The sequence below is a fragment of the Pogona vitticeps genome, chromosome 5 (genome assembly GCF_051106095.1).
Source record: "Pogona vitticeps strain Pit_001003342236 chromosome 5, PviZW2.1, whole genome shotgun sequence".
Lineage (NCBI taxonomy): Eukaryota > Metazoa > Chordata > Lepidosauria > Squamata > Agamidae > Pogona > Pogona vitticeps.
The window spans coordinates 169,735,572-169,757,487 of NC_135787.1; the positions used below are offsets into that span (position 1 = coordinate 169,735,572).

The window sequence follows — 21,916 nt, forward strand, 5'->3', positions numbered from 1 at the left end:
AACACTGCAAAAGCCGGAGGGGCCGCTGGCGCGGGGGGGGGGGAGGTGGGAGGGGCCAACGGCGCGGCCTCCGAGGCGCGCGGGGGCGGGGGTCGCTTCCTGGATGTGGAACAAAGCGGAAGCACTCGCTCTGCCGCGCGTGACCCTCCTCTCCCTCGCTTCGGGGTTGCCGGCGCGCTCCCGTCCTCTCGGGAGGAGGGGCTATTCTGGAGAGACACCGCCCACCCGACTCACCCACCCTAGCCGGAGGGGGGCGCTCTCTAACCTCGGGGTAAGGGAACTTCTGCGCAGGGCTCCGCCCGCCCGCCCGCCCGCCCCCCCCCCATGGAGCGCTCCGTCCCGGTGGCTCTCAGGAGGCCTCCGAGGTGGCTGTGGCGGCCGGCGGGACCTCTGGGGCCTGGGCGGAGCTGAGCCGAGGCCTCTGCCGACCAATGCTCGCTTGCTGGGGGGCGGAAAGCAGCGGCTCCAGGCGGCGCGAGGGCGGAGGTTGGAGCGGAGAGACCAGATGAGGAGGAGGAGGAGAAGAAGAAGAAGGAGAAGAAAACTGGTGCTGCCTCCGCCGGGCCCTTCATCGTCCCGGCCTTGCCGGGCAGATGCATCCCAGGTGGGAGGACTCTAAACGTGAAGGGTTGTTTTTTTTTTTGGTACCCTGAACCAAAAAAATACTATTTATTCACATATTTTATTTATTCAGTACTATTTATTCACATGATTCTATTCAAACATAGATAATCTCACCAGGGGTGAAGGGTGTATGTGGGCACCCTTGCACATTTGTATGTATATTAAAAAATCCAGTGAACTCCTATGCTAGTTAATTAGGGCAGGGTTTGTCTTAGCTCAGGAATCTGTCCCCAGTACTGCCTGAGTTGACCTTGAGGTATGGGATGCTCTAAGGTAGAGGAATGGCTCTTGCAGCAGGTCCAGAGTGGTCTTAGTGAATAATCATGTCTTGTGGAGTATGTGATGATTCCAAAGTTCACCAAAGCTGGTCTATGCCTGGGAATGAAAAGATACATATCATTTTATCTGCCGGTCACAGATGTTACTTTGTAGGTAATTTAGGTTTTGGGAAGATGAAACTAATTCTTGATTGAAAGGGATGTCACACACTTCTCCCTTGAATTGCATAGGTTGTATAGTCCCCCCCCCCATCAATCAGTCAGTCAACAAATAGTACATACTTGTTTAATTGCTTTGCATCTATTAGTCTCCAGGAAATGGCCTGAGAAAGATGGGTCTCAGACTTACCAAGACCTTGATTTTGACCATGTGGCAGCCCCCAGTCTGATGGTGGTGGCTTGGGCAACCCACTCCTCTCCGTATGGTGGCTGGGGAGGGTACTACAGCATGCTGGGAGGCGGAAGTGGGTTGAGGGAGGTCTTTGTGTGCATGTGCTAATCAATGGTTTATGCTTTGTGGTTGCATTTTTGGGGCATAAGAGTTATACAAGGATTTTGAACTACATGGGTGGTCTGCCACCCCTAACCCCACTGTTGCTGAAGGGAGTAGTGTATTATAGACTTTATAGTACTGCGTGAGCTGATTTATTGCATTCAGTTATAAGCCAACATGTATGTAATACTTGTAGATTTTGAGTAAACAAGAAAAATGCTCAGATTTTATTGGAATGTCATGCAAAGTAGAGTGGAAGGTGTTTTGCTGAAAATGGTATGTAAATTGATAATGATAAGAAAATGGGCAAAATAATGTATATTTAGAAGAAGAAAATTCACAGTACAGTACTGTACTATGATCTTGTTCTTCCTATTGGCCCATTTCTACAGTTTGGTTTTAACACTTTCTAGTCCGTATCAAGGGATACAGTTTTTTCTCAGTAATGGTCCATAATGGGGATGCAGTGTCAAGGCGCTGTACTTAGAAAATTCATAATTCCCTTTGCCAGCTTCATATCTTATTTGCAAGTAAGCCTGTTCCACATATTTGTGCATTATGCTGAAGATGCCTGGTTGGTTAACGTTTTAAGGATGATAATGTTTTGACTGTGAGATGTCACACATGAGTGTTGCCCCTTTGTCAAGAATGTTGTGCAGAATCACTCATATAGGTCAATATGTCAAAAGTTTTTCTAGGCATATGTCCTTTCTATAATAGTAGTTATCCACTCATTCCACACACCTCTGTGTATCCATATGCGCAGAATTGTGATGTGGTCCAGAAGGAGGAGATGGAATTTAAAGTCAAATAAGAAATCATTAAAAAAAACTTTCATTCAGATAGACTGTAGGTGGAACACGGCTGAAATATTAATGATCTTAGAACTGCAGAGCTGGAAGGGACCATATGGCTCATTGAGTCTAACCCTTGTCCTGCAACATACTGTAATTTTTATAGGGTCAAAAATAAGTCATGATATGCCACTATAAGGGGGACATGGTGGAGCTGCAGGTTAAACTGCAGAAGCCTCTGTGTTGCAAGGTCAGAAGACCAGAAGTCGTAAGATTGAATCCATGCGACTGAGTGAGCTCCTGTCGCTTGTCCCAGCTCCTGCCATCCTAGCAGTTCGAAAGCATGTAAATGCAAGTAGATAAATAGGGACCACTTCGGTGGGAAGGTAAACAGCGTTCCGGGTCTAAGTCACACTGGCCACATGACCACGGAAACTGTCTTTGGACAAACACTGGCTCTATGGCTTGGAGACAGGGATGAGCACTACACCCTAGAGTTGGACACGACTGGACTAAATGTCAAGGGAAACCTTTACCTTTATCACTGTAGGAGTTTCTTTATCCTAGCATGACAGCTAAATATGCATACATCTTACCTCATCATCGATGGACCCAACTTTGGTAATATTGATACTTGTGCCTGTAGATAGGGATCTTTTCTCTTTTCCTCATTTTCATGGCATTTCTAAATTAGCTCTTTGATCCTGACGTGTATTTGAAAACATTATATGGTACAATATGCCATCGAGTTAAAGTGGTTTACTCACTATTATACTGTGAATTCCCTCTTCTAGTATGAAAGAAGTTTGCCTGCTTCTCATCCAGTGTCAGATATTAAGTAGTGAGTCTTATTAGGTATTAACCTTGGATGAAAGCTTCATCCAAACCTATACCTTTCAGTGAAACCTAGTAGTAGTAAATTAGTCTTGTTTGTATATTCAGTTGGTGAAAACTGTGACTTATGGATGTGATAAGTTTCATACTTTTGTTAGAAAGTTGCAGATAACTGTTGTGTCCTGCTGAGAATGTATGCGGCCAGGGAACTTTTGTAGCTAACAGCAAAGTTCTTTATTTGGTCAACAGCTGCAGGATGTGTTTTAATGTTATTTTACAGCATTTAAAGGAAGGATAAATATTTGCCTCTTCCCACTACTTCTGTTAAGATCTTTTTTCCAAACTACCTTCTGTGGTTACAATATTTGCTCTGTTTTAGGCATACCACGTTTTTACTGTTTCATTGCAATGTATTGTGTGCATGATCCTGTTATATAATTTACCCAGCATGTTTTCTTCTTCAGTCAACATGGCTGTTGTGTGGCTGGAGGTTTTTAATAGAATTAAGTTCAGTGTGCAAAAAGGTGGGAAGAGGGAAAATATTAAATGACTGAAATTTTGTTTCTTAGCATAAATAGGTTGCAACTAGAGTAGGCCCATTGAATAAGTAGATATCGACATGCCATATCCCCACCGATTCAATGGACCTGCTCTAGCTGCAACTTGCTGTGCTGAGTAGATTGGTTTCAGCCATTGTATGCATGTGTTAGGTGATATTTAGAGCTCTTTACCTTGATTGGTAGTTTAATCAACAGAAACATAGTTGATTGGGGACAATTTTAATTCCTGGCTGTATGAGTGAATGCCTAGTAGCTTCTTAATATTTTGATTCTGATCCCCTGCGATAATAGAAGACGAGAAAGGAGGAAAAAAGGTGGAGACCCTTTCTTTGTTGCAGATTCTAAATGGTGTTCTTAAAATAAATTTAAGTCTTCATGTGGAATTATATACTTCAGTTTCACATGTATTATATGTACGTGATAGGATAAAAGACATCATGTGGAAATTTTTAAGGTTTGACTTCTAAAAAAAACCCCTCTCAATTTGCAGCAGTTGGAATTTAAGGGGAAATCACAGTAACATGGCCAGAAACCCATACTTTGTGTTTGGGGAAATTAAAGAACAAGCTGGTGAGTTGCTGGTTGCAGGCAAAGACCTTTCTCTTTAGGCAGGCTTTCCCTGAGTGACCAGCTGTCAAGTGGGTTTTTTAAAATTGATTGTTGTACCTTACTGTTTTGAATGTATTTTGCTGTCACTTATGTTTTTGTATGGTATTTCTTTGATCCTTTTTAGTATTTGTATATTCACTGTTGTAAACTTTAATATTGTCTAATATTCTCTTTTAATGATGTAAACTGCCTTGGGTTCTTTTAAGGAGAGAGGTGGGATAAAATACTGTATTAATATATATTAAAAAAGGATGGGATGACTGGCTCTTTTTGAAAGTGTTGACTAAAGTTAGTACAGTGAATGATAAGACATATAGTTGGTCTTCGATCACTGCTCTTTTGCTTAGTTTTACAGTGCCTAAAATACCACATTTTGTACTGAATTTATAATAACTGCATGGATAGTTGCTTTTCTATTTAAAATCTGTGACATGCTGATAATTCAGTTAAAATGTAAATAGTTACAAAATTATTGCCAATAAATCTGCCTTAAGGACATTGTTTATCAGAAATCACAAGTTAAGTTTGTAATGCTAGCAGTGCAACTCTGTGCATCATTACTCAAATTGTGTTGAATGGGGTTTTGGCCCCTAGTAAGCGAGTTTTAACATTACAGTATTGAAAAAGTATGTAACTCATGAATAATTTACATATTTTGGAATAGTTGTGTTACATTTTTTTTTATTCCATACTCAATTCCTCCATAAACTAAATATTTATACTTAGCTTGCCATACGTACAGCAATACTCTGAAAGTGTAAAGAAAACACATAATTACAGACTGTGAAATCTGGGATCAGTTTCTGATTAAAGGAACATTTTATTACTTGCTCTAATCCTGTAGGGTATAGTTTGTAGGATCCTTAAGATTGTGACACCTAGGTGTAGAAGTATCTAGTGTTCTTTTTACATAAGCAGTATGAGGCAAGTGCCTTCCTTTTTCCATGTAAGGACTGTATATGTATATTAGGGGCAAAACTGCTTCAAATGATGGGCAGACTTGATAATTTACTTTGCTAAAATGTATCTCCCGTGCTTTAAAACATTTCCTTTTGTCTAGGATGAATGAATTAAGCCTGAGCCCCGTAGGGATGGAACAGTTGACAGCATCCTCTGTGAGCAATGCTCTGAGTGTTACAGGAAACCACATAGGCTTGACATCTTCACCAACACACAATGCCATACCAGCACCAGGTAATATAGCAAGTGGACTGTGTCCATGTGATCTTTTTTATGCCTCTTAAAATGGAACAAGGAATTTAAATACCTGAGCTCTGATTTAAGAGAAATTGGAGGGCTTATATTCTTTGGTGCAAAAGAAACCTTTCCTGCTGTGTTTCTTTCTTGCATGTTGGGGCAGTGCCCAGCTTCCGAAGTTTGGCATTTGAGACTCCTGGGTATAATTCATTACATTTTCAGGAAAATGGGTACTGTTCAAATACAGTATTTTCACCACAAAAAGATTCAGTTTAATAACGTAATTTCTCCCCTGCCCCAAAAGTGTGCTCTTGTTTCCTATAACGTTACTTAATGCATGTTTTTCACAGTCTCCTTGCTCAGATTGACTCTGTCTCCAGCAGTCTGCTAGTCATTGACACTTCCATTATCTTAGAATGTTTGTTTTCAGAGAGGTAAGGCCTTGTCTCGATTTGTGCATAGTTGCAAAGGGACAATAGGCTTGCACTCTAAAGCAACAAGCATCAGTTAAGAAAATGTTTGGATACAGTTGTGGAGACATTAATCGGGATTCAAAGAGTTTCCAACATTGTAAGATGTCAAGAAAGAAGTCCAGGGATGACTTCAGTCGTAATTAGAAAATAGGACTGATTCGTTGTTTTATTTCTCATTTCATATATTGTTAACATGTGCTGGAGACGCATATCTGGTGTGAGAATTAGTTTTTGCTTAAGCTATGTATTAGACAGAGTAATAGAGGAGGCAGAAAAATAAACCTAAATATAGAAAAATAAACCTGTATAGAAGTTTGATCTATAGCATGTTTTAAATTATAAGTACCATGTAGGACCTTTTTAATCTAGGACCTTCTTTTCATTAGAAACAAGAAATTTGATGACCTCCTCTTTTCTTTCCTCATTACATGCTTGTTTTACTATATTCCCCACATGTTTTCCCTTTATTAGCTTTATACTAATCAGCATTTCACTGTGTTTTTTTTTTTTTTTTTAGGATTACCTGTTGCAATTCCTAATCTGGGGCCCTCCTTACCCTCTGCTCTGTCTCTGATGCTTCCAATGGGCATTGGGGATCGAGGGGTGATGTGTGGCATACCAGAAAGAAATTATACCCTACCTCCACCGCCTTATCCTCACATAGAGAGCAGCTATTTCAGACACATTCTACCTGGTGAGTAGTGTAGTATGACTCTTCTGGTGAGTAGTGTGGCATAACTCTTGATAGTTAGTGCAAGTATGTATAAAATAACTAACTAACTAACTTCCATGTTGGTTATAGCAGAACCTATTTGAGAAGCAGATGCATGATGATGTACAAGAAATTGCCCAAGGATGCATTAATGAATAATAAAGGGAATGATATCAGTGTTGTTTTGTTTGGAAAGCCCTTGTGTACTAGTTATCAGGGTATATATTTTAGGGGGAATCTAAAACTGGACAAAATAGGGCTCTCTGAAGTTTCCAGTGCTGTTTGTATTGTTGTTTAGCTATTTGTTGTTAAAAAAATCCTTATTCCAGAATTCTGGTAAGACACTTTCCATTCTTTATTCTGTAGGTCAAGAAATCTTGAAATTGGATAGGATTATTGTGCATAAGGTTTGCTTGCTTGTGGGGGAACAATCATTGTCTTGGTCTGTCTTTAAAGAGGCTTTTTAGAACAGTAAGTTATTGATTGCAATAATTTGTCCCGTTTGAAATTGCTGTGTACAAAACCAAACGGCTGTGCCTCTCATTTTCTCACTCTCTTTTCTCTCTTTTTTAGGACTCTTATCTTATTTAGCTGATAGACCTCCACCTCAGTATGTCCACCACAACAATATAAACGTTGACAGTAATCCATCTTTGTCTGTCTCCAACAACCCTTCAGGCCTTGATCCCTACCAGCCCAATGGAACAGTGGGTCTTGAAGCAAGCATTGTTTCCATGGATTCCCGCTCAGTGAATGCACACAGTACCCAAAACTTGCACCCCAGTGACAGCCATGAGGTAGCTCTAGATACAGCCATCACCATGGAAAACGTTTCAAGGGTCCCCAGTCCAATCTCTACTGATAGGATGGCCGAGGAACTTACAATGGGTGATGTACCTGGGGATCATTCACAGATTGCAAATGGCAGCCGTAATCATGAGCCTATGACTGTGGATGCTGTGGGCAGCAGTTTAGCCACAGACGCTGTAGGGCATAATGGCGTCATCCCTCTTCACAGTAGCAGTTTGGAACTTCCAGTTGTAATGGAGCCTGACCATATTTCCGCCCGTGTCAGTGGGTTATCTGACAGAACACTTGGGGACTCTATTCACACAGTGTCCATGAGCAGCAATTCTGTGAGTGTTGCACTTTCTACCTCACACAACCTCACATCCCTGGAATCTGTCTCATTACATGAAGTGGGCCTCAGTCTGGAGCCAGTCACTGTGTCCTCCATAAGCCAGGAAGTAGCCATGGGACAAAATCACGTGGATGTCTCCTCTGACAGTCTTACATTTGTGCCATCATCACTGCAACTGGAAGACTCCAATTCAAACAAGGAGAATATGGCCACCCTGTTTACCATATGTGAGTGTGTCCCAGGGTGGGTTTGACTTAGCTTCTGGCTAGAAATTGGATTGCAGCCACTTTGAAGAAAAGCCTTTGCTTCTTGCAGTAAGCTTAGTTTATTGTGGATGCGGTGGTTAAATCTGTATGAACCATGAAAGAAATATTCTGGTAATGGAATTATTCAGGTGCCAGAAGATGCCGGAACTGATACGTGTAGATGTATAGTAAACAGTTAAAGATGTTTGATATGTAATTTTTGTTTTTTCATACCAGTGCACTTCCTGTTTTTACAGCATAAAATAAGTCTTCCCCCCGCCCCCATTCTGGCTGAATAGAGATCACAGTCTGGAAGTTATGACTTACTAGTAGCATAGTTACTTTTGAAGAGTTACTTTGCTTTTTAATATTAAAAAACAAATAGAAAAGGTGATATTAAGTTGTATTTTAGAAGTAACAGTGAGCAAGAATGAAGTTGCTTTATTGATGCAACAAGTCCCTTTTTCTGGTCATTTAAAAAATCATTTTTAGAGGCATTTAGGCAGAACATTTTCTAAGTGAGATTTTCTCTGACATTCTCACTCTCTGTAACAAGAGTATGGAGCAACATGAGTGACTTACTGAGTTTGGGTTTTTTTCACACTAATGAGTAACAGCAATTAATTAGTTTTTAAACAGTATAGCAGAAATTTATTTTAAAAAAGTAACTTTCTAAGCTCTGTTAGAGACATATCTGCAAAGAGTCTCATTCAGCTATGTCTTTCACTCCCCAATACCTACATATATTGGATATGAAGTGAAATCAAGTCAGTTCTTCCTCTTTGCTTTCCTGAATATCATTGTTGAATGATCTTATTCCTGTTTTTCAGTTGCTTTGTATGCTTATAAATATCATGCTATACTTACCATCATTCACAAGAGACACACATTTAATGCCGGTTCTCTTGGTTGCACTTGCTGGCCCAAAGATGGGGGAAAGGTAGCTTGTTCTTCCATTGCCCTTTTCCTCAGTCAGTACATCCAGCCATTCACTTGGAAACTGAAAGGAAAGGCATTCTGAGAGATAACCAAGGTTATGTGTCTATCTGTCAGCAACTGTGCATTCACTACATGCTGTCCACCAGTATTAGTGGTGCATTTTGATTAGTAGCGATAAAATTATCAGTCACTTGTTTCATGTTTCTCTGTTTCTGCTGTGTTTAGATACAGTCCTCTAAGAATGGTGTGCTGGATATTTCCCTAGGAAAGTATACTGCTGTGAGTTATGCCTGATGCACAATACTTAGGACCAGCTTAGTTTTAAACGGACAACCAAGAGCCATTAATTTTACAAACAACCCACTCTTGACAGAGATTAAGATGCCAGTACTGTTTTTTTTGTTATGAACAAGATGGTTGCCCACAGTTTTGGACTCTGTGATTGGACGTGCTTTGTTTTTGCTCTGCATCTTTTATGTGTACTTGCAACGTTGTAATTTTGCCTTTGGTAATACAAAGAAGCATCTCCTTGATGATGTTTCTGCCTTTCCCCCCATTTGCAGGGTGCACACTGTGTGACAAGGCCTACCCATCAGATTGCCCAGACCATGGACCTGTGACCTTTATTTCAGACACCCCAATAGAGAGTCGAGCCAGGCTGTCTCTCCCAAAACAGCTTGTTATCCGCCAGTCTATCATGGGAGCTGAAGTTGGTAAGGATCTAGTTAATTGTGTATTTTTGAACTAAAGCAGACTGGGTAGGGAAGGGTAGAGGTCACAAGCAAAGTGATAGGTAGGTGTATGAAATGATAATGCAATTATCATTTGAAAAGAAAATGGATCTGGACAAAAGGTAGACCTTGCATGAGAATCTTTTTCTGATCAACAAATAATGGTTAAATACTAATTATTAATTAATAACTTGGAGAAGCAATAGTGTAGCTTAACCAATCTTTGCACGCTCATATAGAGAACAATTAATATAGCCAGAAAAATGATAATAGTAAATATTTCCATAAGATTAAAGAGCCACAGAAACTCCTTCAGTAAAGTAATTTTTCTGTTTTAGAGGTGGTGATAATAATTGGAAGAGCAAGATTCTAGCAGCAGTTTTGTTTGGCTCCTACTATAATGAAGCAAATTTGTAGTTACTATTATTCTCTAGCATACTTGAAGTCTGCAAAGAAACTTCACAAGTAGACAGTCATCTTAGTTGTCTTTTTTAATTATTTGCCTGAGGAAGAGTTCCTGGAACTCAGCAATTTCCACAGTATTTTGTTACCTTTCAATTGGCTTAAGTAAAGGTATTACACTAATGAGAGTTTTGTTGTATTTGTTTCAGATAGGCAGTATTTTTAATTATCAGCCTGTCTTGGGTCTTGTTTGAATGTGGCCCCTAGCTATGCTTCAGCCATGAATGCAAAGACCCATAATTTGTGAAACTATACAACTAACTCACAGAAAAATCATTGTGTATTCAGTTTTTATTGGTATTTTAAAATAGTTAATCCGAGTTCTGTGACATTATACTTAATTGTGTTTTTCTGATAGTCTCTTTTATTTAGCTAAAACAGTGAATTTTTTTTCTTGCCTTATGAAGGAAAGGCTTTATGAAATGCAGATATAGATTGTGGTAAGAGGAAACTTTAATGTAGAAAAGTTAACCATGAGATTTCTGTTCATAAAGGTCTCAAAAGCCTTTAAAGCCAGTGGTCCATAAACTCTCATATTAAGATAATTCTCTTTGTAGTGATTTACTTGCTGTAGAACTGTTGTCTAATTCCTGCATATTACAGAAGACTCATGGGTATATTCTAAGAATCCATGGTTTGTGTGTGTCACTAACCAGACATGGATTTTACTTTTTCTCTACTTGAATTAAGAGTGTTTACCTAGAAAATACCTAACATGTTCTTCATTTGTATCTTTGTCTGCTGGGGATGGGGTGGGGGAACGGGCTCAGTAGAGGTAAGTAAGTTGTCCAACAAAGAGTTATTATTGAGTTACTTGGTTGAATACTAGATCCAGGGAAAACAGCTTGAAACCATTATCCTCTAAGGTAATAATGCAATTAACAACCTCTCCAGAGATGATTTTTTTTTGTATGGTGACTGGAAGAATTACATGTTTATGGTTCTAGGGACGGTGGTTCTTTCAACTGCACAAAAAAATTGACGGCTGGAGAGTTGTGGTGCATTCTTGTCCCCAGTAACCTCTTGGAGAGTTTCAGGTACCTGAAACCATCTCAGTTCCTAGCTATGTTCTCTCTTGCTTCTACGGTTTCTGAAATAAGAATTTTCTGTTTTTGCAGGCTGCATCATGCAATCTTTAATGAGCATGGGAGATCAGGACCTAAGTTTCAGAACTCACCTAAAAGTAAATGGTTTGATTATTAGAGGAAAAATTAATCTAAGCAGTGACTACAATTGAGCTTCTTCCCTCAAGTGTTACGTGATGTAGTTTCTGTGACTAGCCCATTCGGTAGAAGCTTTCTTTGCGTGATGCTTAGCAGTAGCCCTCGGAGCACTTTAATATAAGTACTACATTTGCTATTGTCATTGTTCTTATAATTCAGTAGATGTAGTCAGTGGGATTTTATTTGTTTTTGTTTTTAAACTGATGGTAGGTGTATGGACTCGAGAAACCATTCCTGTGCGTACTTGTTTTGGACCGCTTCTTGGACAACAGAGTCACTCTATGGAAGTAGCTGATTGGACAGACAAATCAGCCAATCACATATGGAAGGTCAGTTTGTTTTGTCATGTTTTCCTTTTCATGATTAATCCTATGCAAAACAATAGCTGGGATTTGGCTTTTCCTCCTCTCGTTAATTTTTTTTAAAAAAAAGATAGCACTACTGATAGTTTTCCTGATATTTCATATACATTTCATTCTGTCTCTTAATGTCTGATGAAGTGGACATGCCTGCAAAAGCTTACATTAAAATATAATGGTTAGTCTTTAAGGTGCCACGTTTTTGTCTTTTTGTTTTGTTTCTTTGGATTTTGCTTGAGAGCACTACACTTGTTAGTGTGAGGAAAAGTGTTCAGGATGGCAGTGCTCAGTCAGAATATAAATTAGTAAAAAAATGTGCTGCCTGGTAGATGTTAGATGATTATCTATTGATCCCACTGTTGGGAAGAAAAAAATGTTCTTCTTTTCAAAGTGCACAGGCTTGTTTGAACTCCATACCAAAAATAAGATTTCTCACGATGGCTTTCACAGCAGCAGCTCTTCTTCTTTCCTCAGGGAACCTCAGAGACTGAAATCCTCTTGGGGAGCTCTAGCCCCTTTCAAAGATTTGAATTGTGGCAGCTTGGAAATGTTAGTTGGAGAGGCATCAGCTCTAACAAACAAACAGGGGCTTGTGGTGTAATATCTTCATGCTTTATTTTATTTTATTTTATTTTATTTTATTTTATTTTATTTTATTTTATTTTCTTTCTTTCTTTCTTTCTTTCTTTCTTTCTTTCTTTCTTTCTTTCTTTCTTTCTTTCTTTCTTTGTTTATTTGTTTATTTATTTATTTATTGGACTTATATACCGCCCCATAGTGCTACAAGCACTCTCCGGGCGGTTTACAATTTTAATTATACAGGCTACACATTGCCCCCCCCCCCCAGCAAGCTGGGTATTCATTTTACCGACCTCGGAAGGATGGAAGGCTGAGTCAACCTTGAGCCGGCTACCTGGGATTTGAACCCCAGGTCGTGAGCACAGTTTTAGCTGCAGTACAGCGATTTAACCACTGCGCCACGAGGCTCATTATATGGCTCTTTAGATTGGTTCGGGCCATTGCTACTGTGCTCATGGGACTTGCCAGAGAGAAAGGGGGGGGGGGTCCTATCACCATGAATAAGAAAGCCAGCTCTTACCTCATGTAGCTGCTGAGATATTTCCTCTAAGAAAATGTTAATTGATCTTTTGTCTTACTTATCTCCTGTCAGATGTACCACAACAATGTCCTGGAGTTCTGCATCATCACAACTGATGAAAATGAATGTAACTGGATGATGTTTGTACGGAAAGCCAGGTGAAGTTTTCCTGTTTCTTTAGCTGCTGGAATCCCAAGTATAGTTTCAGAGGATTCTTTATAAAGATATTGTCATGCTTCTACCACACCTTTTTCTTACAAAACTGCACTGGCTATTCAGTGCCTTCAGGGCAGAATTCAAAGTGTGGATGTGGAGATTTAAAGCACTAAATCATTTAAATCTAAGGTATATGGAGAAACACATCCTTCTCTTGTGTTCCGGTTATACCTTACAATCTTCAGGAAAGGCCCTGTTTGAGATAACCTTCGGGGAGCTCCTGACAAAGCGCTCCTTTCTGGAATCAACTCTTTTAATAATAGGAGCTTACCTGACTAGCTTAAGTCATTTAAGAGAGCATTTGAGACGTTTGATACCAGAATGTTTAAAATTAGATTTTAAATTATGGACAGTTCTCTATTTTTAACAAGGGTCATTATTTTAAGGTTTTATTATTTGTACTGTTCTTTCGTAGAGATTTCCAGAGAGGTGTTGATATTAAAATAACAAAGAGTCTTTGCCACCTTAAACATCTCCATGGGATGCTTCCTGATAACTGTTAAATATCCCTTAACAACTATTGTTAATATCATCACTTTACTAGTATAACCATACATGTTGGTGATTCAAGAAGAAGATATTTCTGTCTTGTCTAAACTTGATGATTCTGATGGAGATAATTTTTTTCAGTTTTAATTGAATTATGAGCTCTGCTAACTCATGCATAGTGGGTGCTGAACAGCATCTTCAGTAGATTATAGTGGACAGAATTTACTTTACTATTAATGTTTGAAGAATGCACCTGTGCCTCTCTGCAGTTGTATGCGAGAGAGAAAGGCCAGTTGAGATTCAGAATTTCTCCTTTAATCCTGACTTGTTAAAAAAAACTGTTTATGACCTAGGACAGTTGCTCAGATATGGGCAGTTGTAATTTCACAACAGAGGCAGGATGGTGGTGTCTATGGATGGAAGAAGCTTGAGATGCCTTTCAGTTCATTGCCCATCCATTTTTCCTCTTTGGAATGTACCTTGAAGAAAGAGAAAAGTTGAGAGAAACTGAATATATTAAATAATTATATATTTCAGAAAAGTAAACATGTCCATGATAACTAGAAAAGTAGCATTTGTTATAGTTGATTTTTAATTGCCTTTTGCTTAGGATATGTTATATGCTGGTGTTGCAATTTAACTATGATTGTATAAAGTTTTAATGGATTTCCCCCTATGTGTGGGACAGGAATCGGGAAGAACAGAATTTGGTTGCTTACCCTCATGATGGAAAGGTTTACTTCTGCACCTCCCGTGATATCCCTCCAGACCATGAGCTGCTTTTTTACTATAGTCGAGATTATGCCCAGCAGATGGGTAAGTAGTTTGACAAGCTTGGTATTAATGTAACTTCTAGTACTTTGTTCTATATTTCTTTTCAGGTCTTTGACTGAATGGATTTAATTCATCCTGTTCCATTTTCTTTTTCTGAATTTGATGTTTTAACTGCATATAATGGCCAATTTGCACATTATTGCTTTTGCAGTAAGCTTCAGTCCATTCTGTATTGTGAACCTATTTCACAGATGTAAGTTTGTAGAGTTTTCCGTGCATTTAAAAAATCAGGATTATTTGGATGGTATTGTTCACATCCATATTACAATTTTAGTTCCTGTTTTTCATTGCATCATAAAAATCAGTGCTCCTCCAACATGCCCATTTAATACTATTAGATGAATAATGTAATAGTATTAAATGGGCATGTAATGAATCATGTGAGTCTTGATCCTAACCTGTGCTGGTTAGATCTTCTGGGAGTTGCAAAACATGAACACCTGGTATGCCAAGTTTGGGAATTACTGGTGCAAGATACTTTACTCAGTCCTTTGGAATAAGGATTGCTTTCCTGCAATCTAAAGGCTATGCATTTTGCAGTTCATTGTACTGAATTAAGTGAAGAATGACTTACAAGTAATACAATACAATAGTAAAGTAAATTCTGTCCACTACATTCTACTGCTGAAGATGCTGTTCAGTATCCACTATGCATGTGTTAGCAGAGCTTGTAATTCAATGAAGTTTCTTACAAGCAAGAAAACATTTGTTTTGAGAATTGTAGTGGTTCCAAGTAGAAGATTTGGTTTTGTGTTAAAGGTGTTCCTGAGCATCCTGATGTGCACACTTGTCACTGCGGAAAAGAATGTGCTTCCTACACTGAGTTCAAGGTGCATCTGAGTAGTCACATCCATAGCCACTTCTCCAGTCAGGGGCACAGCACCAGCCATGGACCAGGCCACAGTAAGGAAAGAAAATGGAAATGTTCCATGTGTCCTCAAGCTTTCATCTCTCCTTCCAAGCTTCATGTTCACTTCATGGGGCACATGGGGATGAAGCCACACAAGTGTGATTTCTGTAGCAAAGCCTTCAGTGACCCCAGTAATCTCCGTACACACCTCAAAATTCATACAGGTAAGTGTAGACAAGAGGGAAGTTTCAAGTTACCTTTCCAAAGTTCCATTTGTGACCTAGTAAATGAGTTGATTGTTGCACAAACCTACCTTGTTTGTTCATTTGTAAAATAGAGGACTTGTCATCTAGGTAATTTATGACTTGCACTAAGTGAAACATTAAAGCTTTAAAACCCAATTGCATATGGATTTTAATTGGAATCACTGAGTTAATCTCAGCTACTATGTTACCTTCCCCTTGCCACATTCCCAGTACTAAAGTACAGTGGTGCCTCGCTTAACGATTACCTTGTTAAACGACGAAACCGCTATATGATGACTGTTTTGTGATCGCTTTTGCGATCGCAAAACAATGTTTTAACAAGCAAAATTCACTTCCCGATGATCGGTTCCCTGCTTCAGGAACCGATTCTTTGCTAGAAGACGTTTTTAAAACAGCTGATTGGCGGCTTAAAAATGGCTGCCCACTGTGTAAAATGGCTCCTCGCTGTGTTTTTGGACGGATTCCTTACTTTACAGGCACCGAAAACGGCTGCCCCTATGGAGGATCTTCGCTGGATGATGAGTTATTTAGCCCATTGGAATGCATTGAACGGGTTTTCAATGCGTTTCAATGGGATTTTTTATTTTGCTTAACGAGGATTTCGCTCTACAGTGATGTTGCTGGAACGGATTATCCTTGTTAAGCGAGGCACCACTATATAGATTTTTAATCTGGCTCCAGGCATTAGGGTATGCTGTGTGTTGTACCCTACTGTCTTGTTTAAATAGGCTGTACAGAATGGAAGGAGCATAGAACTGTGTTTCCTTCACACTATTCTCCTTGAATCCTTTACACAGAGCATGTCTGAACCACAGCTTTGTACCTGGATACAGCCAAGTCTCTTTCGCTTCCTAAACAGGTGTCTTAAGCTGTGCATTCTTCGTAGATCCTTTGATCTCCTTGTACAGTTTCTGTGCACTTTTACCTGGCTAAATAAATACGGTAGTTGTACAACACTGACCAGGTCTAAACAAGCTGAAAATGCTTTTTTCAAAAATGTGCCAGAAGTAAATATCAAAAACTGAGTCGTTTGGACGGGAGGGGGTGTTCAGTGGCCAGTCTTTCCCTTGGCAGTTGCCCCACCCTTCCAGACAAATTGGAAAAGCAAGCAGTCCTTAATGCCACGATAAAACAGAAGCCTACATCAACTGATACATGAATGTTAAATGAAATGTGTTGGTAAGGAATCTAATCATTGGGAAAGAAAACACCAGAAATTGAAAGAAATGAGGAAAACAGTCTTGGGGCACCCACACGTGATTTAAAGTGTAACTTGGAACATTCTATATGTATGTAGAACAACATTGTTGCCTTGCAGATGATTAATTTAGGGATATTGTTCTTAAAAGTCATGGTACCACCCTGCCCTCCCTAATATGTAGAATATAACCTAACCCGCTGGGAATTTTCCTTAAGGCCTGATAGACCAGAGGTTTACACTTGTTTGTACACCTTTCTCTCCCCGAACGCTGGTTGAAAGAAACAAGAAGGAAATTACAGTCCCTAAGTGTTGCAGCTTCATCCATATCAAAATACAAGGACATACATCCAGTTTCCAGTTTCACTCTATGATGAATCTGCTTAGAACAGCAGGATGGCAGAGAAATACTTTGGGAGTTGTGAAACATTGAATTTGGTTTAGACATAAAAGAGGGAAATATATGCAGGGCTACTTTACCATAATACACTTAACTAAGGATCTTTTGTGTGCCAAAGTGATGGCCAGTAGAAAAATCCTCCTGAAGTGTAAGCAGTTTAAGGCAACATATGGCCATGTGTTCACAAGGGATACTTAAATTTCACGTTGGAAATTTATGAACAAAAAGGGGATGTTATGCTACCCTGCTTAATACAGGAAAGAATAGAGACTGTCTTCCTTTTGCATCTGTAAAGTCTGCTCATAGCAGTAGCTTTACCTCTTATGATACTAATGTTTAATCCCTTATACAGCCCCATTTATAGGAAGTCAAGGATGTTTTCAAACCTGATAAATTCAGGTACATTCTTTTGACCCCACATTATGATTGCTTTTTGTGCCATTTCACAGGTCTTTCTTTCTTTCTTTCTTTCTTTTTCTTTCTTTTTCTTTCTTTCTTTCTTTCTTTCTTTCTTTCTTTCTTTCTTTCTTTCTTCCCTTCCCTTCCCTTCCCTTCCTTTCCTTCTTCCCTTCCTTTCCTTTCTTTCTTTCTTTTTTTCTTAATGTAACATTTATCTTTTGGCTGCAATTCATATATTTTGAATGAATGTACCAGTCAGAGAAGAAAGGCAGAGATGTTAGGCCAAGTTTCTTTTAGAGCATTTATCCATGTAGCTGTTGGGCATGGAACCTTGTAACTTGTACATTTTCGAGTGTGATGAACAGATACATCTGAGTACCCAACTTGCTTGTTAGCAAATTAAATAACTAAAAGTCAACTGCTTCTTTCAGAGGTATCCCAGCACCAGTTTGTTTTGAACTACTTCAGAATAGTTGCCTTTAATACATCTAGATCTTAGTCTTGAAGCCTACACGGGGACAAGTGGGCACTGAGAAATTGTGGAATTAGCCCTGGGTCTTGGATTCCCTACATATGGAGGTGGGTCACTAGCATTACTAGAATGTTCATCAATAGCCAGGGTGCCAGCATTAGTCTTCACATCAATGCCCTGTAGTGGAGGTGTTTGTTGGGGCTATTTCCAGGGGGTCAACCCAAGAGGTATGCAGCGTTGCTGTGGCTTAGTTTATGGAAACTAACATTTATATATATAAAGTGAAAGGAAGGTGTTTTGGTAGTTCTACACAACTTATCTCTATCTGATTCCAGGTCAGAAGAATTATCGCTGTGCTCTCTGTGAGAAGTCCTTCACTCAAAAGGCCCACCTAGAGTCACACATGGTTATTCATACTGGGGAGAAAAACCTAAAATGTGATTACTGTGACAAACTCTTCATGCGACGGCAAGATCTTAAGCAGCATGTCCTCACCCATACACAGTGAGTAAAATGTAGGAAAAGGCTCATTCAGAAATTAATCCAGATCATCTAAAGAAATGTGGTGGTCTACAGGAATATACTTATCTAGCTTATGTGGAAGTATAATGGCATTTGCAATGGATGCCTATTATAAACCAAAACCAAGATTAAATAAAGGCTGCCACAGAAAGCAAGTATGGAACTTAATGTATTTGTCTGGCTAAAAATTAAGTATATTGTCTCTATGGAAGGGTAATCTGGACTTAGTGAGATAACCATTTTATTATAGTGATACTATGCAATGGTACCCAATTTCCAATTTACATGTAACGTTTGGTCATATTTTGAAGTAGGAGAGGGCCATATTTAGGCTCCCAGAGCATTTTTACATCCCCACCCAACTCTCACAACCCATTAAAAAGCAATTGTATTTTTCAAATGTTATGTTCAAAAAGTCCCCTTGTGCCCCCTAGGGGGCAATTTTGCCAATATAGCTTATGTCCTCCATACTATCCACATTTTATTTTATTTAAAGGGGAGGGTTAAACTAATTGGTCTGTTTAAAAAACCCTCATTGTAGCAACCTTTCTACTACATAACCACTGTATTTTTTTAAAGTGCCAACTAGCTTCTTTAACCATACTGATCCCTTGGACTATAGTTTCTGAGCTGCCCCCCTCCTTGGCCCCACTAAAATCTCCCATGCAAAATGCGGGTATAGTATTCGAGAAGGGAGAGGTCCCTAAAAATATTGATCCTTTGAGGCTGTGTTTATAAATTTAGCACACAAACTATAATTATGTGGGAGTCCAACAGATATATGAGAGCGTACTTAAGTTTGTGCTTCTTACTGATACTGCATTGACCACTGAATAATCATACTGAATGAATGGAGGAGTAGCGTGGTAACAGTTTCATAACATATACGGTAGACATGGGGATGATTTTTTTTAAAAAATGCAATATTCATGAAATATTGCTGATTAACAGAATATTCATTCCTTCGCATTTGCCAGGTCCAGAGACCCTGACAAATACAAATGGATGAATATTTTTATCCATTTTTATTTGTCCCTTAGTGCAGGCTGTCTGCAGGGAAAGAAACCAGTTTCCCTTCCCACAGCCTGCTTGCTGGAAGGGAAACCCTGGTTTCCTTCCCTTAGTCATCCTGCTTGTAAATGACACAGGCAGACTGAAGGAAGGGAAACCCTGGTTTCTGTTCCTGCAGCCAGCTTACTTGTCAATGTCCTTTAACGATGAATTGACAAATATTCATTGGCTTGTTACTAAAAGTTGGTGCTTCATCGATTCATCAACTTTGATGAATCACAGCAAATCACCCTTTTTTTCCCGATACATCCCCATCTCTAATATACTGTCATGTATAATGACAGTTTGTTACCTTTTATGTTTTAGAGAATGAATAAATTCTAACAAAAGCTTTTTTAAAGGGACATATATTTAAAGTTTTTTTTAAATATAGCCTTGTACTCGATTCTACTTGACACCCAGATTTCATAGTATGATTGCATGGGTGTGTGGACCTGAGATTTTTTTATAAATTATAATTGAAAGATACAAAAATAGCATTCTGAAGGTATTAATGGAGATTTTTCCCCATTTGAAAGCAAAGTCAGTATGACTTTATTTAATGGGACTTCAGGCGCATTCTCTTTTACTCCAGTTGTTGTTGTTTAGTCATTAAGTCATGTCCGACTCTTTGTGACCTCATCAACCAGAGCACACCAAGCCCTCCTGTCTTCCACTGCCTCCCGGAGTTGAGTCAAATTCATGTTGGTAGCTTTGGTGACGCTGTCCAACCATCTTGTCCTCTGTTGTCCCCTTCTCTTGCCTTCACACTTTCCCAACATCAGGGTCTTTTCCAGGGAGTCTTCTCTTTTCATGAGATGGCCAAGTATTGGAACCTCAGCTTCAGGATCTGTCCTTCCAGTGAGCACTTGGGGTTGATATCCTTCAAAATGGATAGGTTTGTTCTCTTTGCAGTCCAGGAGACTCTCAAGAGCCTCCTCCTTTATGGTCCAGCTCTCACTTCCATACATCACTACTGGAAAAACCCTAGCTTTGACTATGCGGACCTTTGTCGGCAAGCTGATGTCTTTAATCCAGTATAGCTGTCTAATATTCAGTATTCGTTTTTAAATACCATTTTACTGTAAGTAAATTAATAAATGCCAAAAGATATCTTTCAGGCCATTTTGGAAAACTGTAGTATGGATAGTTGGGTATCTTGTTCATATTGTCAATGAATTCTGCTGACTTGTGTTGCAAGTATGTGCTTCTCACACTACTGCTGAGTGGGGTTGTCCTTTAGATTCAGAACTGTGAATTTCCATATGTTAAATGAACATAGGGAGCCAAGGTTGAACATTAAAAATAGAAATTCCCAGGAATCAAGGAAGTTGTCTGAAATGCAGTTAAGCTGTTTTATTCTAACCAATATGCTTTCCCCTGTCCTTTTGCTTAGAGAACGTCAGATCAAGTGTCCCCAATGTGAGAAGCTCTTCTTGAGGACAAATCACCTGAAGAAACATTTAAATTCTCATGAAGGGAAGCGCGATTATGTCTGTGAAAAATGTTCCAAAGCTTATTTAACAAAATACCATCTTACACGCCACCTAAAAATCTGCAAAGGACCAACCTGCAGTCTCTCAACCCAGGAAGAGGAGGATGAGGACGAGGACGATTCTTCAGAGGAAGAAGAATTAATAAACCCTGTAAGGACTGAAAACTGCAGACTTAATGCTAGCATGTACGTGACGGACAACACACATTCTTGCCATAAATAAGAAATGGAGTTCCCCAAATATAAAGTGATTCAGTCTTGAAAACCATGTTTATCAAAATAAGATTTGTACAGTAAACCTCTGCTCCGCAGATCAGGCCTTGGACCCTTAAGGAAAATGACTTATGTCTTCCTTTTCTTTCAGAGGGGCGTCCACAAAGCTTAAACCAATGTAACTACCCACTTTGTTAAAATTGTGCTATTGGTGCTCTTGTTTGATGTGTCGTGCATGACTCCTAGAATGAAACACAGATACAGATCTGCTCAGCCAATGTTTTGGAACAGGATCAGTTGTCCTCTTTTACAATTAATGGTACCTTAGAGAATGCAAATTGCATTCATCATCACAGAAGTCCAATGATCTGATTTTCCTCTATAAATTATTTTGAAACTCAGTAGGAACTAGCTAAAGCCAGCATTCATTATATGCCAACGGATTAATTGCTCACATATGCAGACAACTATTTCCAGATGACAAGACCACAACAGCACAGTATAGTATCCATGCTTGTGTTCAGAATACAGGCTTTTATCACGAATCAGTTTTGCTACTTCGTGGTTACAACTATGGTATTATCTATACTGTAATTTGCAACCATTTTTTTCTGGGAGGTGGGAATTTTGCTGCTAATGTATTTATGGAATGAATATATCATTTAAAATCTGGTTCCTTATGGGCAAAATTAAAATATTGCTTTTTAACATGTGCATTAATTACAGAACTCTTAAGATC

At 39.2% G+C, this 21,916-nt stretch overlaps 1 protein-coding gene across 2 annotated transcripts; it reads left to right on the top strand.

Moving 5' to 3' along the window:
• The first annotated feature begins 458 nt into the window (after positions 1-458).
• On the top strand, positions 459-21,885 carry PRDM4 (PR/SET domain 4). Of its 2 annotated transcripts, none has more exons than XM_020803633.3 (11): positions 459-604; positions 5,253-5,386; positions 6,380-6,556; positions 7,148-7,942; positions 9,463-9,612; positions 11,526-11,644; positions 12,846-12,931; positions 14,167-14,294; positions 15,072-15,386; positions 18,233-18,401; positions 20,866-21,885. In XM_020803633.3, the coding sequence occupies exons 1-11, from the start codon at positions 594-596 to the stop codon at positions 21,185-21,187; spliced, it is 2,406 nt and encodes an 801-aa protein (XP_020659292.3). In that variant the 5' UTR covers positions 459-593; the 3' UTR covers positions 21,188-21,885. The 2 variants fall into 2 exon arrangements, with proteins under 2 accessions (XP_020659292.3, XP_020659293.3); XM_020803634.3 differs by having other exon boundaries at positions 7,253-7,942.
• Positions 21,886-21,916: the final 31 nt, after the last annotated feature.

What these genes read in the sequence shown, in the direction of transcription:
- PRDM4 (XM_020803633.3), top strand. An exon ending in AGATTATGCCCAGCAGATGG is followed by an intron (nt 14,295 to 15,071) that starts GTAAGTAGTTTG and finishes TTTGTGTTAAAG; the next exon opens with GTGTTCCTGAGCATCCTGAT. An exon ending in ACACCTCAAAATTCATACAG is followed by an intron (nt 15,387 to 18,232) that starts GTAAGTGTAGAC and finishes ATCTGATTCCAG; the next exon opens with GTCAGAAGAATTATCGCTGT.